We start from the raw sequence: 18,139 nt of genomic DNA on the forward strand, positions 1-18,139 counted from the left end.
CCGAATAGCATGTGTTTATTGTGCTGACTCCCTGAAGCAGCCAAACAGAGGTGAAGGCAACCCCCTCCCTCCGCACCAGCAATCTTAATTCGCCAAAGGTTACGGGGGTCACCGAATTCCTGAATACTTACTGAACACGCTCGTTCTCCCACGCTCGTGTTTTTGTTGTTATTTTAGAATCATTACATCGCCGACCCTCTGTTCCTCTGAGATGGGAAGTATTTGTAAATCATTATTCCATCATCTTTTAAGGCTCCTCAAGGATTGGCTGAATAGTTTATGTGTGTGTGTGTGTGTGTGTGTGTGTGTGTGTGTGTGTGTGTGTGTGTGTGTGTGTGTGTGTGTGTGTGTGTGTGTGTGTGTGTGTGTGTGTGTGTGTGTTTATGTGCGTGTGTGTGCCGGTGTGCCATTGTTTGCCGGTGTGAGTGTTTCCGCCTGTGTGTATGTGTGCGCGTGCCGGTGTGCGTCTGTGTGTGTGTGTGTGTGTGTGTGTGTGTTTGTGTATGCTGGTGTGTGTGTGTGTGTGTGTGTGTGACTGTGTGAGTGCGCCGGTGTGCGTGCCGGTGTGCGTGCTCCTGTTTCTGTCCCGGTGTGAGCGTGTCCGTCTACGGCGCCCCACCGCCCGTGCCTCGAGGGATGGTCCAAACCTGCGCTGTGGCGTCGCGGAGCCTTACAAGCTCTGACAGCCTGCGCGTCGTGGTGCTGATATAATGAGGGATGAGGCCGGCGTCCCCCACCGGCCCCCCTGCCCTGACGTGCACGGGCCTGGGCTGGTCCGAGGCTCTGAGCCCGCCTGAGAGGAGGTAGCCCCGCGGTGGGCCGGGCACAGCTCTGTGTCCCGCAGGTTAACACTGGGGGCACGCCGATCGCTGGCGGGCCCCCCTGCACGATGACAAGGTGGCTGAAGGAAACAAATGAGTGTACCATGAACTAACTGCTCTGTGCTGTGTGCTGTGTGCTGTGTGCTGTGTGTGTGTGTGTGTGTGTGTGTGTGTGTGTGTGTGTGTGTGTTGCTGTGTGTGTGTTGCTGTGTGTGTTTTTGTGCGCTTTTTGTTGTGTGTCACGTGAGTGCCCTGTCATCTGTGTTCTCTGTGTGGTTGTTTTTTGTGTTGTGTGTGTGTGTAACATGTCCCTCATGCTGTGTGTATTTTTTGTGTTTGCACAATCTCCCCCCATGGTGGCTGTGTGTGTGTGTCTGTGTGGGTCGCATGTCATGTGTGTGTGCTCCATGCGGCATGTGTGTGAACTGTCCCCCATGCTGTGGGTGTGCGTGTGTGTGTGTGTGTCATCGCAATCTCCCGTATGCTGTTTGTGTCTGTGTGTGCTCTACGACGTGTTTGTGTTGTGTGTGTGTGTGTCTATGTGTGTGTGTGCACTGTCCCCCATGCTGTGGGTGTGTGTTTGTGTGTGTGTCATCGCAATATCCCGCATACTGTCTGTGTGTGTGTGTGCTCTACGATATGTTTGTGTTGTGTGTGTGTGTGTGTGTGTGTGTGCGCATGTCCCTCGCCCTCCCCCCATGCCGCGCCTCCCAGCGGTCTCCTGCGGCCCGCCCGTCGCCCCGGCCAGCGGCGGCGTGCTGGCGACAGACTACTCGGTGGCCACGCGCGTGACCTACTTCTGCGGCAGCGGCTACCGCCTCTCCTCCAAGGAGCTGACCACCACCACCTGCCAGGCCGACGGCACCTGGAGCAACCACAACAAGACCCCCCGCTGCACCGGTGAGGGGGGGGGGGGGGGGGGGGGGCGGACCGACGGTCAAAGGAGGGAGAGAGGGAGGGAGGGAGGGAGAGACAGAGAGAGACGGAGAGGGGGAGAGAGAGGGAGAGAGAGGGGGAGACACACAGACACACACAGAGCGAGTGAGAGACAGAGAGAGAGAGAGAGAGAGAGAGAGAGTTGGAGGAAGTTGGACACCATTGCTTAAGAGAGGGGGGGAGGGAGCTTGGAGCTCTAAGTAAGGCAGTCCTGCTTTATTTATTTAGCTCCTTTTCAAGCTAAAAGCGACACAGGGTGTCACAGGAGGGATGCACCTGGTGGGTCCACAGGGAAGGGGCAAAGAACAGATGGAGCAGCCCCCTCTGGTCTTGGGGTCTGGCGGAGGAAAGGCACACAAAAGCACCTGGTCAGGGGATCTAAGGGGGCGGTCTGAGTTGTACCTTCTGCGGTAAGAGTCGGGGCGAGGTCCTGGTAAACATCATCGTTGTTATTAATCAACCCCCCCTGGTTCAAGGGACAAGGCTGGTGTGGCAGCGGTACCAGGACCTGTGTCCGTACTGGTAGGCTCACTGCAGTGTTTAGGACCGGCTGTGATCTGCCTAAGGCCGCTGGACTTAAGCCTGCAAACAAAGCATTACAATAATCCAGGTGTGAAAGTGAAAGCGTTTGATTAAAAGTTGTCAGTTGGAGTGGGATTAGATAGACCCGACTGCACTTTGACAATATTCCTTAGTCGGGAGAAGTGTGTTTAGTAGTGCAGTTAAGCGGCTCGGATGCTGGACCCTCAGATAAAAGGTACTGGGTTCAATCACCCGTCTTCCTCAACAGTCTACATTTACGTTAACGTTTAGGGTGTTTAGCGGTCACTTTTTCCCAAAGTGATTGACATTTGTCAGAAGAAAGAGAAACCACAATCTAATGCAGTTGGTACAGTAAGAATTGTCATAGAAACAAGTGCCAAGCACCTACAATTAGGTTAACCCATTCCTCGTACACAACAAAGATAGCTAGGCTAAGAAGCTAGAAGATGCTAAGAACTATTTTTAAGAGGCCAGGATGTACAACATGTAATAGGTGTGTACGGGATGTTTTTAGGAGAGTATGGGAGGAGAAAAGGCGTTGGGAGGGGGCAGGGGGGGGGGGGGTTAAGAGAGGACGCTAGTGAAGTGAGCCTTGAGTCTATTGCAGAAGCTGCTGAGCGATCCTGCAGTCCTGACACCAGCAGTGGGCTTGTTCCAACATTACGGTGCCCAAAAAACAGAGAAGAGGTGTGACTTTGTTGTTTGACTTTTGGCTGCTCTTCGGGCTGGTGGTACCAGGCATCCAGCTGAGTCAGTTCACCAGTCCACATGTTGGTGTCCTTGAGCAAGACTCCTAACCCCTACCACGACATTGTTCGCAAAAGCACATGTCTGTCAATTCAATGGAATTCTCTTTGGATACAAGCGTCTGTTATGTGACCGAATCGTAACTAGCCAGAGGGAGAGGGGCGAGATGGAGATAGAAATGCAGTGTGAAGAGGCCGAGGAGCAAACACAACAAGATACTTCACACTGGAAGGGAGGGAGGGAGGGAGGGGGAGAGAGAGGGAGAGACAACTGAAGAGGCATGAATTCGAACACAGGCCAAACAAGTGAATTGCAAATATAGTAATGCAATTCTATTTGTAGTGAGAGAGACCGAGAGAGAGAGACAGAGGGAGCGATAGATACAGAGATAGAGACAAAGAGCTGGAAAGAAAGAGCGACAAAGAAAGACAGAGACAGAGAGATAGAGAGGAAGATGGAGAGACAACGAAAGACATAGATACAGAGACAGAGGGAGAGAGAGAGAGATAGAGACAGTGTACCAGAAACAGAGAGAGGCAGACAGAGAAAGAGAGAGACAGAGTACCAGAGAGAGAGAGAGGGACAGACAGAGAGAGAGAGAGAGGGAGAAATTCAAACATTCAAAGGCAATTCTATTTCTAGAAAGAGAGAGGAGTATGGCGTATGTAGTACCGCTATTTGCAACCAGGAGGGGGGGCAAGGATGACAAACCACGACGGGAGCCTTCGATGCACGGGTGGGCGAGAAAGAGAGAGAGAGAGAGAGAGAGAGAGAGAGAGAGAGAGAGGGGTACAAACCGGGGTGTCCGTGACCGGTGAGCGAGGGTAATGATGGATTTGGTGGCCGAGCGGACTGAAGCGCTAAAAAACAACAAAAAACAGGAGCGTGATAACTAAGAACAAAGGCTGAGGGGGGAGGAAATGTACTGTAAAACGTACTGCTGTGTGACAGTTGCGGCCCCCCTAAGCAGTCTCCATTGGGGGGGGGGTAGTGTGACAGCCACAGTGACAAGTGGTTAACCAAAGCCCTGGTTCTTGGGGGGGGGGGGGGCTCCCACTGTACGCTTCCTCTAACGCTTAAGGAGAAATATACATTCCGCTCCCGGCTCTCATCTGCCTTTCAAGTGTTCGCTTAATCATCAAGACGATTTTGTTGTGGGGGGAAGGTCTTGCTCAGCCAGCTTGGGGAGGACGCCGGGCTGGCGTTTAATTTTTAATGTGTGGATTAGCTCTCAACTGCTCATTGCGGGGAATAAATTGTCAGGATGTGATCAGCGTGTGTGCAGATTGGGTGAGAGAGATATAAAATGGGGAAGAATAACAGCTTTAATTAGCGAAGTGTGTGTGTGTATCTCTCCCGAATGGATCTCATCGATGCGTTTTATCTTTTTCGTTTTCGTCCGTGCGTTCTTCCAGTAATGACGTGCCCGAGCCTCAGCTCGTTCTCATTGGACCACGGGAAATGGAAGATCGTCAACGGCTCTCACTACGAGTACGGAACCAAAATCATCTTCACCTGCAACCCCGGATACTACCGCCTTGGCCCCGCCCACATCCAGTGCCAGGCCAATGGGGCGTGGAGCTGGAGGAGCGAGAGGCCGCGGTGTCGCAGTGAGTCGTCTTTAAGCGCTTTTCTCTTTTCTTAAGAAAGCACTCTGAGATTATATGTAATGAGACCTCTTATTGATCAACCGAGATTGCAGTGTTCATTTTATTTTTCTCGATGTGAGCGCACATTAAGACTGGCGGGACCAACAAAGACAAATCAAAGCCCCTTTCTGTGACTTGTGTTGTGTTGGCAGCATCTTTGTGTTCGGACATGTCACTTGAATGCACAGCACCCTTACAAAAGCACTGAAATACAGCGAAATGATACAGTGTGTTCATGCGCACACACACACACGGACACACACAGAGTCACACACAGTCTCACAGTGTCACACGCGCACACACACAGAACAAATCAATTTTTCATTTGGAAAAGGAGGTCTTTGAATCATTCATTCTGCCCTTGTCACAGAGTCTGTTCTGCGACCGGATTTGGTCTGATGTGAAAATATATATAACATTTTTCTAACACGCATCCAACCCAATGGCCTGTATACAGCACATTACGTACCATTTCTAGACCAAAAAGGCTGCATAATGACAGATGACGTTCCATTACGGGCAGAACCGAGAATCCCCCCCCCCCTTTACTCACGGGTTGGTTCTGACGCACGTGTTTCTTTACGGTGGTTTGGTACATAAAAGCTGTGTCGTGTCGCACACACATCGCCACGGAGACGACTCTTCCCAGGGCGCTTAACCGCCCAATGGCCCACTTAATAGTGAGGGGACAAGGCAGCGAGTGTGATTAAAAAACCCATCTTGACAAAGGGAAAATACCGCCATCATTACACGGCCCCTCCCCTCCTCCCCTCCAGTATGAAATAGCACCGGCCCCCGATTACGTTGAGTAAGCTATCGAACCCACGTCCTTGTTGACTGGTTTTGTTTATTTTTCATGACGACGGTTTTATTCTCTCCCTCCCTTCCCCCAACCCCCCCCCCCCCCCCCCTTTACACACACACACACACACACACACACACACACACACACACACACACACACACACCTGGTCACAGTCATCTCGTGCGGAGACATCCCCACGCCGCCCAACGGAAAGAAGATCGGCACGCAGAACACCTTCGGCGCCTCGGCCATCTTCAGCTGCAGCCTGGGCTACGTTCTCACCGGCTCCAGCGTCAGGGAGTGCCTGCTGTCGGGGCTTTGGAGCGGCATGGAGACCCTCTGTCTGGGTGAGCATGGGGAAGGGTTAGTGGTAAATGGACCGCATAATACAGCGCTTTTCCAACCGGCGGCCGCTCAAAGCACTCTCCAGTATTGCCTCACGTTCAGCCGTTCATTCACTCGTTCACACACTGACGGCGGAGGCAGCCACGCAAGGCGACAGCCAGCTCGTCAGCAGCGGTTCGGGTGAGGCGTCTCGCTCAGGGGACACCTCGACGCTCGGCTAGGGGGAGCCCGGGATCGAACTAGCAACCTTACCGGTTACCAGCCGACGGGCTCTACCTCCTGAGCCACATGCCACCATCCAGTCCCAGTCCCAGGTCCCAGTGCAGCCACCCTCCCTCAGACTTGCCCCAGTGAGGTCAGCGGTCACCAGCGGATTGGACGCGGTGCAATTTGTCCATTCCAGCCCACATCGCCGGAGCTGTCCCTGGTGGGGTTTAGAGGGGAGATGGGACCGCGGGTTGGCAGTTATAATTGGTTCTCTTGCTACGTGTGGGCTGTGACTTTGGGAAGTGTTATGGTCTGTGCCAATGGCGTCTGTCTGGGGCTACGCGTGGGCTGCAGTGGTGGATTCCACCTATTTGGCACAATGGGAGACTACTAAAAGCACTGTGAGTGCCCAGTGAATGGCAGCTAGGCTTTTTATAAAAGCGTAAACGTTTTCCTGTATTGCGATAAATGATAAGCTGGATTTATAATGCAAGGCCACACATTGTGGCACGGCGACTGGTTGAGATTGCATTCTGTGTCGCTCTGTGGTTGGATCACTATCTTGCTGCAATCGCTTACGATCCCCTTAGTATCAAGGGTAAGTATGGATTGTGCCTGCTTTCAAATTCAAGGTAACTAGCAGTAGAACTAAGGCTCAATGCTCTACATTTGAATCTGAAGCACGATTAAGCATTGTTTACTGTAATGAAAAACAACATAATATATTATTTATAAAATGTATATATATTTTTAACCCTGACCTTACATTTTTTTTGATATATGTAATATATATTTAATTATAAATGGTTCTTAAATAACAATATAAAAAAAAAAATATATATATATATAATATATCAAATTATTTTTTAAATAAAAAAATATATTATAATAATAATTTTCGTTTTTCATATCGGCAAACCATGCTTAATCATTCCATTTCATAAAAAGACGATAACCCAATCTTTCCATTCTTGTTAAGGCGCCAATTAAAGTATGATGACAGCCAACCAAAGCGGCCATTCCGAAAATACCCCCCAGTCAACGTACAGCCCCCATGGGAGGCCAATCAAACTGATGAAGCAGAGCATCTGCACATCTGGCCGTGGTGGGCCAACGCCTCCAACAGGAAATGATGTTGCCTATTCCAACTTCTATCAGGAGCCGTCAAGGGTCCCCCTCGGCCAGCAGCAGACCCAATCGCTGAAGAGTTCCCCCTTCTGCACTCACATGACTCTGTGTCTAGGGGGGCGAGGGAGGGAGAGGGGGGGGAGAGGAGAGGGGGGAGGAGAGAGAGAGGGAGAGAAGGGGGGGGAGAGAGAAAGGGAGAGAGATTTTAGAGAGAGATATCGGGAGAGGGAGAGAGACAGAGACCGAGAGACCGAGAGGGAGAGAGACCGAGAGAGAGGGACAGAGGGAGAGAACAGGGGAGAGGGAGAGAGACCGAGAAGGCGAGAGCGAGAGGTAGAGAGACCGAGAAAGACGCAGGGCGAGAGATAGAATTTGTCAAGCCAGGATTCAAACCCACACATCAGCAGAAACGCAGCCCTATCTCCAGCGGCTGCATTAGTCAATATCTGAACCCCTTTTTTTAACCCCCAGTCCCTCCTCTGAGCTCCAACCCCCCCCCCCTCTAGATTAGCTCAGTTCATTAAAGAGGAGAGACTACTCTGGGCGGCGGCGATACGACCGGGCGGTGTTAACCTCCCAGCCGCCCCAGTATCCCTTGCTTCAGCGTAATCTCCCGGCATCGGCCTGTCAACCTGCCGGGCCGATAATAAAAAGTGCAGGGCTGAGTCTTCTGGTGGTAGGGAGTGAATTAGTGAAATCACACCACAGCACTCTACCGCCACTGCTGCCGCCGGGGCTTTTCGAGCCGGGCTGCATTGCCTCGACTCCTCCTCCTCCGGCGTGTCGGAGATTTACCGTAGCTGAAAGTAATATGATTACGTGGATGAGCGGAGGGGCGACAGATTTATTTATGGGAACTTTTAGAACATGGCATAAACGCCCGCGCATCTAAACGAGGGAGCTTTGTCCGGGCGGACACATGCAAGTGTGCTGGCGTGTTTCCTGTTTTGTCTGTTTGTTAGTTTTGTTCGTTGTGGCGTGCGGTGTTGTCTTTGTTTCTTGAGATTGTTTCGTGTGAATGTAGTCCTGGTTTGAGGTTGTACGTTTAGTTAAGTGACAGCGTTTGGCTGAGCTGCGTTTTTTTTGTGAAACATGAAATGAAATGAAAATCTTCTGAATAAAAAAAATAAGAAATGCTTTCCAAGCTTTTCATCGCGGCCGAGAATCAATTACCATCCTTCCAGAAACTATATTTGTGTTGGTCCTGCCCTCCAAAAGATCCATCTCAGTGGACCCAGAATTGATAATCACACAGCTGAAGCTGGATCTCTCTTTTCTTTGTGTTAATCTTCTTTCTTCTCCTCTCTGCCCTTTTCCTCTCCATTGAATCATCGTTCCGCACGTCTCTCTTCATCTCCTCTCTTCATCTCCGCCCTCCTTTGGTGTGTGTCCGTGCACAGCGGGTCACTGCGGCATCCCCGAGAGGATCGTCAATGGCCAGGTGATCGGGGAGAACTTTGGCTACCGCGACACGGTGGTCTACCAGTGCAACCCCGGCTTCAGGCTCATCGGCTCCTCGGTGCGCATCTGCCAGCAGGACCACAACTGGTCTGGCCTGCTGCCCGCCTGCATCGGTAAGTGCTCCCTCCATCGCCGTCCCTTTCCATAAGCAAACCTCAAGCATAATGCTGCGTCGCCATGGTATGCTTAACCATAAACTGGAGGAACTAAATGGAAAAGACCACCATCATTACACCGCTCTCTCCCCCTCTCTAGTTTGGAATATTCTTGTTGACTGTTGCAGTAAAATTTTTCATGACGATGGCTTAATTCTCTCTCTACCTCCCTCCCTCCCTCCCTCCCAAAGCGCCATGTCCCTGTGTCACTTAACCTGGGTGGCTCTGGTCGGCTTAAACATAAAACTGAGATTTACGGTTAAAAGACTTTGTGCATTAGTGAGCATTCTTTTTAAATGCGTTAGGACTATTAAACTCGTCATTAATAATTCATATTGCGGAATGTTTACGATAACGCTAACATTGCGGGGAAAGTACGTTTGGACCGAGGCGTGCACGGTGGGGAGTTCACCCGCGTGTGAATGTGCGTTTACCGGGTTTGTCGTGGGCGCGCCCCAGCCACCGCTTATCATCTTCCATTAGCCTGCGGACGAGTCGATGCGCCTGCCTTATCCGCGGCCATCTAGACTCTTTCATTCCCCCTCGGCGCCTGCTGAGGTCAATGAGATGCTAATAGTATTCCTATGAAAGGTATGAAAAGGTGTCCATGTACCTCCGGCCTATTGATCCGTTGTATCGAACCCATCCCCGCGGGATTCTCGGCGCCCCGTGTTCTCTGATGCATTTTGCGCAAATAAATATCTATTTTCCCTTTCACAATCATTCTTGTGTAAGTCTTTCATTCCTAACACACACATCCCACACACCAATTCCGTCTTCCTGTCCTCCACCACCTTTTTTGTCCAACTCTGGGTATGAACACTTTCCTTTATCTTCTAAATTGGCACTTCTTCTCTTCTTCACGGTCGCAGCGGTCACCTGTGGCCACCCGTGCAGCCCCATCTACGGGCGGACCATGGGGGAGGGCTTCAACTACAACGACGTGGTGCGCTTCGCCTGCAACAAGGGCTACACCCTGGAGGGCCCCTCCACTGCCCAGTGCCAGGCCAGCAGGCAGTGGAGCCAGCAGCCCCCAACCTGTAGAGGTAGGGGGGGGACGGGGGGGACAAAACTGTCATTTCGGGGAGAGGTCCTTGAGGTCCTGCCTCCACGGTGCTTTTATCGTCAGGTTGGCTGAAGCTTGACTTGACTTCCTGCCAGTTGATGGCTGGATCCCAAACAGCTGTAGGTGCTGCCTGTTCAGGCAGCTTTGGAAGGCAGGGAGGCGCCTGCTGAGGTGCCTTGTGATAGGCAGGTTTTGAGTGAGGGAAAGACGAATCCTTCGGTGGTCAAGATATCCCACAATATCCCACAACCCTACTAGCAACCTTGCGGTTACCAGCCAACCCCGTCTACCTTCTGAGGTAGAGGGGGTTGGCTGGTAACCGCAAGGTTGCTAGTTTGATCCCCGGCTCCTCGTGTCGAGGTGTCCCTGAGCAAGACACCTAACCCTAACTGCTCACGACGAGCTGGCTGTCTCCTTGCATGGCTGACTCCGCCGTCGCTGTGTGAATGTGTGCATGAATGGGGGAATGTCAGGCAATATTGTAAAGCGCTTTGGATAAAGCGCCATACAAATGCAGACATTTACCATTTACGCCGCAGACGAGGACGAAAAACGATGGTAAGTTCGTCTTTTAACATTGAGTTGTACAAAAGTTATTTAACAAAAAATGGAACTCTGCTGACACTTAGATCCTGATTGAAGAAAATAGGCAGTCAGTCCAAATGGTGTAAAGGTGTTATTATAAATGTTGCAACTGACAAAAAAAACAAAAAACGTTAGTTTGGCGACATCAAGACTTTGTGACGCATTACTGCCCCGAAGGTCTGTCTCGATCCAGACACCTTTGAAGGTATCTTTACAAAAACACAGCCTCCAGACAATACTACCTTGCTAGGGAGCACGGCCTTCTGTATCGAATAAAGCCGCATTGTCATTGGTGTGGAAAATGAATGGTGCCATCCTACTGAGGGCTCTACAGTGTATCACCAATAATAATCAGCGGATTCAACTATGTTCTGTATGGTATGGCCACAGCCATTTTACAATGGCGGACACTTACACCCCTGTAGAACTTACAACATATATCGTTCGTGATATTTCAAATAGATAGACTTAGGCAGATAGTGATTATGGCATGTAGAAAATACTCTGATTGGCTAAGGATACAGCCAATGAGGAACTGTGAATCAGCAGTATTATGAGATTAAGTTAAGTTAGATATCACCATTTGGCCAAAATATGACTTCGGCAATTATTTTATGAGGCTAACGATATGTTAAGCCACACATAAGACACAACCCTAAGGAAATTGTCCTTTCACGTCGCAATATTTTCATCGTCGCAATACACATCATGTCACGCATAGCCGTACCGCTGGGTCCCTGCCCGGTGCCGTGGGTGCGAAAGCGACCGCAAAGGGGGTGTGGGCGGCTGTGTGTCGGTCAAGTGTGAATGGCTGGCGAAATCAGCCGGCAAACAGATGTATGTTGACAATTTGAGTGTAGACGGGGGGGGGCCCGAACCAGGATGGCAGCCCGCAGCCCCGGCGGAAGCGACAGTCACTGGCTCGTGGTAGCGCATAACAGTCAGCTGCCACACTGAAGGCTGCCAGTCGCCGGAACCACAAGGCCAGCAAGAAATAATAGAAAACACACAGCAGCAGTAACAAGTGCAGCCTGGTGCCAGCCTTCAGCACACGCGGTGTTCCCGGAGCGGCTCGACCCCTAGGGTTTTTTTTACACGTTTTCAAAGGTCGTCGATAGCAGGGGAAACTAAGTTCATGTTTCTGTAGGTTGGACATTAGGTTAGTTTTATTTACATTTACAATTAGACATACATTTACATTAAGTCGACGATTTTATCCAAAGTGAGTTACGTGAATTACATTTGTCGGATGAAAGAGAAACAACAATATATCGCTGTCGGTAGAGTAAAGATATTAATAGAAACAAGTGCAATGCACTGACGATGGCTAGGATGAACGATTCCCCGTAAACAACCAATATTGCTAGTATAAGACGCTACACAATGCTTAGCACTGTCTTTAAGCGCCAAGTGCCTATTTATGTCTGTAGCAGCAGCACCAGTAGGGTCCATTCTTATTTATTTGACTGGTTGTGTCTATACTGGTGCACTGCCATAGCTACGTTGCATTGGAGACACACCTGTGTTGTTCCTACTGGGAACAGTGGTCTTAGTGGGCCTGTAGGACATGATGGTACCAGTATGGAAATGGACGATAGACCACAAAAAGTCCAGCATCCAGATTCAAGGCTAAGATACTACTCAATGTATCGCAACTTTTGGTCTTGGATGACTTGAATATAAAAACAAGCTTATCGAAAACACAAGCATTTAAAATAATCAGATTGTCTTTTGACTGTTGAGGAGGAGAGAATCAATAACCCTGTAAACACAATGGGACCATTTCCATTGTGTTTGCTATCAGCTGTAACACATTGGAAGGTGTCCCTGCCAGAACTTTAACCGGTTTTCCTCAAAATATTTGGTTTTAACGACCATTTTAGTGTGCCACTCTCAATTATGGCACTAACAAACGTTGCTGTTCCACTTTTTATTTTTTATGGAACCGCTAAACATATTCTCTGTTGTGTTGACGTTCGGTAATAACTCCCTGACTGCCACGCTTAACATTAGCTCGTCAACGTGTTTCTTCCACCACAAACATCTGACGCTTAATACGTGGACATGAAGGGGAAAAACTCATTAACTACCCTGACAATCAATGCCTGGGCTTTTCTCTATAAAAGTACGCGGCTGGAACACGTCTATACACGCCTTTGTTGTCATACTTATTTATCCCTCCGAATATGTTCCACTAATCTGCACGTCCACGCATGTGCATTATTGATCTGCACTCGTTGGGGTGTCGCTCTGAGCTGGATTTCACTCTTGTTCGCCTCCCCCCCCCCCCCCCCCCCCCGCCTCCCCCACTGCCTCCCATCGTCCGCTCTGTGGACCAGTGCAGGTCTCCACCGCGCGTCCGTCACGGGTTCCTGTGTGTGTGACTCGTGGCAAAGAGGCCACCTCCTGTCTCCCCACATGGTGCATTAGCGGCCATTATAGCCGGTGTCAGTCACGTTTAAACACTCTCTGGCCGAGACGCCACATGCAACTGAGTGACTCCGACAACACAGTGTTTGGTTGTGAATGCAGGAGGGGGCTTTTCAAAGGAAATGTGATCCAAATACCAGGGATATGGAAACATTAGTATGTGAGGCCCGACAGTGCTATACAACTATTCATTACTGTGAACTTGCTGATCCACAACCTATTTATCCCTTGGAAAAGCCAGAAGGGAAGCAGTCCCACTGCCAAGAAAGGCAAAAGTTTGAACTGAACTTGAACTGTCAGCTTCTCGTATGCATTCAGGGAGCTGTGTTTGCATACAATGCATATGCAGTGTGAATATCTATAAATATATATATCGCATAACTGCACGCCGTGTCGACGCTCCCCTTATTTTTTAAATTGTACACAGTGCACCTCTTGCTTTGTGTTCAATTATGTCAAGCCTCGGTGGGCCTGCGTGGTCTAGGGAGTACAATGCGAGAACACAGGGCCAAGGAGAGAGCATTCACAGAGGTCGGGCTCAGATATCACCCTGCAACAACAACAAGCATAGTAATGACTTAATCCAGTAATCATTTGCAAAGGCTCATCCACAGTCGGGGTGGAATTGGTGTGCAGGGGGGGTGGGGTGGTGTGGCACACCCATGCATGCTGCGTGAATGTTATTACGATCGGAAGAAGACAATATGCCGAAGTCTCCTTGTAACTTGACGCAGAGCCATGAATAAACAATAGCACGCGCCCCCTGTTTTTTAATCAGTAACTGCCATGCTGGCGGATTTTATATGAGGGGTGTAGGGGGACGTGAGGCACCAGGATTGATGGCGTGACTGTTAAGGGGTCGGAGCCCATTTGAAACGGCTACCTTTGCCCCTGAAAATATCCCCCTCGCCGCAGTGAAATATTAAAACGGCGGCGCTGTCATTTATTCTCCAATTAATTCCAGGTCATTCAATATTTCATGACGTATCGCGTGATGCACTTGTCTGTGTTTTTCTTTTTCCTTCTCTCTCCCGAAGTGGTGAACTGCACGGACCCGGGAATTCCGGCCAACTCCATCCGGGAGAGCAAGATCGAGCACGGGAACTTCACGTTCGGCAGCGTGGTGTTCTACGACTGCAACCCGGGCTACTACCTGTTCGGATCCTCCGTGCTCACCTGCCAGCCGGCCGGACACTGGGACAAACCCCTACCGGAGTGCCTGGGTGAGGACCTCCTGTTGGACGTCACTAGGTCCTCGTTGGTGATTGGTCGAGAGATAGATAGATAGATAGATAGATAGATAGATAGATAGATAGATAGATAGATAGATACTTTAATCATCCCCCTCTGGGAAATCCAGGTATCCAGTAGGCCATGAAGTCAGTCAACAGATGGCATGTACAAGAAAAAAGAGAAGATGCATGTAAATGCATCTTATGCATGTAAATGCATAAATATTACGCAATTACAAAGTATTAGATTCCTGTTTTTGTTTTTTTCCAATTGTGTGGCTACGGGCGTGGATCTTTTTAGCGCTTAATTGGGAAACAGCAGAGTTGGGTTTTTTAGGGTTTGGACCAGGACGGTGTGGACTGGTCACTGATTAAATACACTTCCTTATAATCCCTGAAAGCGTCTCTCCCTGAGTCAAACGCCACTATCTCTGTAGGGAATCAGGAAACAAGGCGTAACTCCGCCCCCTTTGCCTTTTGGTTTCCTGCCCCAGGCAGCCTCTCCGTCTTTAGTTCAGCAATAGCATAGTAGGAATGATGGATCCCAGATCAAGGTGTGTCGGTCCGGTCTGCCTGCATGTTCAGTGGATTAAAGCAATATTGTCCAACCATCTGGTCTTATGTACCCCAACACCCAGTCCGAACGGCTCAAGTACCCGTTGTGTGTTATTATCCTTTTCACTAATATTATACTCCCGCTATTATCATTTTGCGATGTTAATATTATAATATTTCAATATTTATATTGTAGTGCAGAAGCGTTGGTGTGCTTTTAATCCAAGCCTTGCCATTTTTGGTCTGAAGCAAATATCAAGATAGTGTATTTAAGTTCATTCTTAGGAAATCCAAATTTTGGGATTTCCCTGTGGGATTGATGTCCTTCCTGGGGCTGTGTCTCCCAACCAGTGTGCCCACAAATCATGTGGGTTTTAACACACAATCCTGACACAGGTTCATAATTCTGTATATGATTTTCTTCATAATGGATTAATTGTTCCACATAACACAAGTTCTGGCTTCATTTAATATTGATTGATAATGCAAGGAGGGAGTGGTGATCTTCCGACTTAATTTGCGTTTACAATCAAAAGTCATACGTTTTATCCCTGTTTTGTTCGCCATCGGTTCGAGTTGTTTCTCGTCCTCCCCATGGTTCTAATCACTCTCGTGATTAAGCGCTGTGGTTAGTTTAGTCTTAGTAATCCCTCGGCCTTCGTAGACTACACTAGTACAAATTGAAGCAACAACCAATCAGGTTTTCATCACCCGGGGTGGTAACAAGCTCTCTGAGTTTCCCTCTATGTCAATAATGAGGACGCTTCCTATCTTCTGCGCTAACATTGTGCCAGACGCTCATTATTGCCGCGTGGTTTGTCGATCAGCCTGGTGATTACAGACATATACTGCCTCCTTGCACGTAGTTCATGTGTTTTCGAAGCTTACTTGACACGGCCTGGCATTGAAACGGCACTGCACTCTTCTATTTGTTGAACGCTGAATGCAAATGTCCAGCCCGCGAAAAGACTGGTGGGGCTTGTTAGAGGGCAGAGAGCGTACGCCAATCTTTTGTTCTGCCTGTCATGTACGGTTTGCAATTAAGGGAAAGCTGGTGTGTCAGTAAGTGTACGTAAGTGTACTGTGCACCTTTCAGTCCCTTTTTTCTTCCCCACTACGCAAATACGCGAGGAGGTGGGCAGTTCAATGTGTCTTGGCTAACCTTTAATCATCCTCCGTTTCGTTTCATCATTCAGCCTGAAGGATATCTACGTCTGAGCCGTTTTCGGAGAGTGGGTGGGGTTGTTTCCACCTAAACCAATCAGCAAGCAGATAAAGATTTCGCAAGCGACACTGCACTCTGTGGTCGAGTTTAGAGCCGATATTTCTGGACATTTTCCTCGAAACGGCTTCAACAGCAGAATCCATTGACGTAAAGAAACAGTAAATGGCTAAGTGCTAAGTGCTAATTGTTGCACTCCACATGGATTCTGTCAGCGTCTTGGCTAACCCATTCAAAGTATCCTAGGTATGTCCAGACCGAGGATACTTTGAATGGGTCGGTGTGAATTCATGCTGAGCAGAGTAGCACTCAACCATCCAATGCCAGACCCTGAATCACAGGCCATTTGTCAAGAGAGGCCCGGCTGGAACCAGGCAAAACTAACTCAAGACTCTCTCTCTCTCTCTCTCTCTCTCTCTCTCTCTCTCTCTCTCTCTCTCTCTCTCTCTCTCTCTCTCTCTCTCTCTCTCTCTCTCCCTCCCCCCCTCCCCCCCTTTGTCATTCAGAGGTGGACTGTGGCAACCCTGGCGCCCCACCCCAGGGTGTCATGGTGGGGGAGAAGTTCACAGCGGGCTCCACCGTGCACTACTCGTGCATGGGCGAACGACAGCTCCTGGGCGACGCCTCCCTCACCTGTCAGCTCAACGGGCACTGGAGCGCGGCTCTGCCCCACTGCTCAGGTGAAGACACACACACACATACACACACACACAGGCAGACACAGGCAGACACAAACACACACACAAAGGCACTTATGCACACAACTGTGCACACTCTCTTGCAAGTTCACTCGCACGCACACACACACACACACACTCTGTACTCTCTCTTTTGAACGTTCACATGCACACATATACACCTTTTCTCTCCCTCTTGCACGTGCGCACACGCAGACACACGCATTCTTTTTCTCTCTCTCTTGCACGTGCACAAGCAGACACATAAACAATTTCTCTCTCTCTCTCTCTCTCTCTCTCTCTTGAACGTGCACATGCACACACTTTCTCTGTCTCTCTGACTGTGTCTCTCTCGCACGCACACACGCACTCAGTCACGCACTCTTACTCCCTTTCTCTCATGAACCACCACCACCTATTTAACCTACGCTAACGAGCATCATTCAGTAAGAATAGATGGAACATTCCAGAATGTTTAGCGGATGTACCCCAGGGTCTCGTTGGACGCGCCAGGGTTTGGCTAATGAGCGCTAATTGCTGGTGCGACGTTGGACTGGTGCCATATACCCCTCATCAATACGTCTCCCCCGTTATCCGTGGCGGAGGCGGTGGCGGCCATTATCCTTTCTTTAATACCGTGGTGGCGGCGGGGGAGTGATGGATAGGCTTCACATGTTGCGTCTCGCAGAGCCGCGACGGCTAATTACATCTCCCGCGGGAAGAAGCGGTCAATCGAGCGGCGAGGCATTCGGCGAGGCATTATTACCTCAGACACAACGGCAGATGGAGACGTAGCTTTCTCCTCACATACAACAAAGGCGCACGCTGATTGGTTTGATTCCCGTCGCAGGCTGTTGAGCCCTTTTTTGGGTCTTATCTTCCGGGGCCAGAGGGAAAGGGTGTTTACGTTTTGAGTGCGGTGCGACATTAACTTGCGTCAGAAATTCCTTGAAATTGAGTATCCAACAGTATCCAAGTGCTTTCTCTCGTCAAATGAGGCTTTTTAAAAGTTTGATTGTCAAAGTGGTTGTTTATAAAGGGGAGATTAAAGCCATTGACCGCAAATTTGTATGGAAGTGCCGGAACTGCGTAGAGACTGCTTCGTCTGATTCATTCAACCTTTAATGTGACAAAAGTGTTTATGAGTCAGGTTTTAAGACCAACAGTAATGTTTAATTATTATTTATATATTAGCTAACTGAACTCCAAACAAAATAGTTGAAATGATTTTCACAGAGTAGTTTATTTCAACCTATTCAGTAGAGAAGCCGAGGCCGAAGCAGTCATTGAGTGAATCTTCATTCACTCATCGGTCATCTTGTCTAGCGCTCTATTATACGATCTAGAATGCTCTCCCTTGACGTGTATGGGCCGCTTGTGTCTCATGTCTTATGGGGTAAAAAAAATGACCGTGAACAATTATGGAAAATGACCTGAAACAATTATGGACGTTAAATGCCACGATGGATTTGGATGCAAACGGCAGAAGCCTGCGTCACCTGTGACGTCCGTCATGGATTGAAAACTTCCCGGGCTGACTCACAGACGTTTCATGCGCTGACCCCAGCAGCTGTC

General features: G+C 49.4%; 1 protein-coding gene across 1 annotated transcript in view; it reads left to right on the plus strand.

Moving 5' to 3' along the window:
- LOC132459082 (CUB and sushi domain-containing protein 3-like) overlaps positions 1 to 18,139 on the plus strand; it is a 255,684-nt gene that overhangs the window by 173,488 nt on the left and 64,057 nt on the right. The window contains exons 43-49 of the mRNA XM_060053457.1: positions 1,536 to 1,721; positions 4,463 to 4,657; positions 5,675 to 5,848; positions 8,582 to 8,755; positions 9,670 to 9,843; positions 13,916 to 14,101; positions 16,394 to 16,567. Of these exons, the coding sequence (XP_059909440.1) occupies positions 1,536 to 1,721; positions 4,463 to 4,657; positions 5,675 to 5,848; positions 8,582 to 8,755; positions 9,670 to 9,843; positions 13,916 to 14,101; positions 16,394 to 16,567 (1,263 nt within the window). The remainder of the gene's footprint in view (positions 1 to 1,535; positions 1,722 to 4,462; positions 4,658 to 5,674; positions 5,849 to 8,581; positions 8,756 to 9,669; positions 9,844 to 13,915; positions 14,102 to 16,393; positions 16,568 to 18,139) is intronic.

Source organism: Gadus macrocephalus, chromosome 6 (assembly GCF_031168955.1).
Source record: "Gadus macrocephalus chromosome 6, ASM3116895v1".
Taxonomy (NCBI): Eukaryota; Metazoa; Chordata; class Actinopteri; order Gadiformes; family Gadidae; genus Gadus; species Gadus macrocephalus.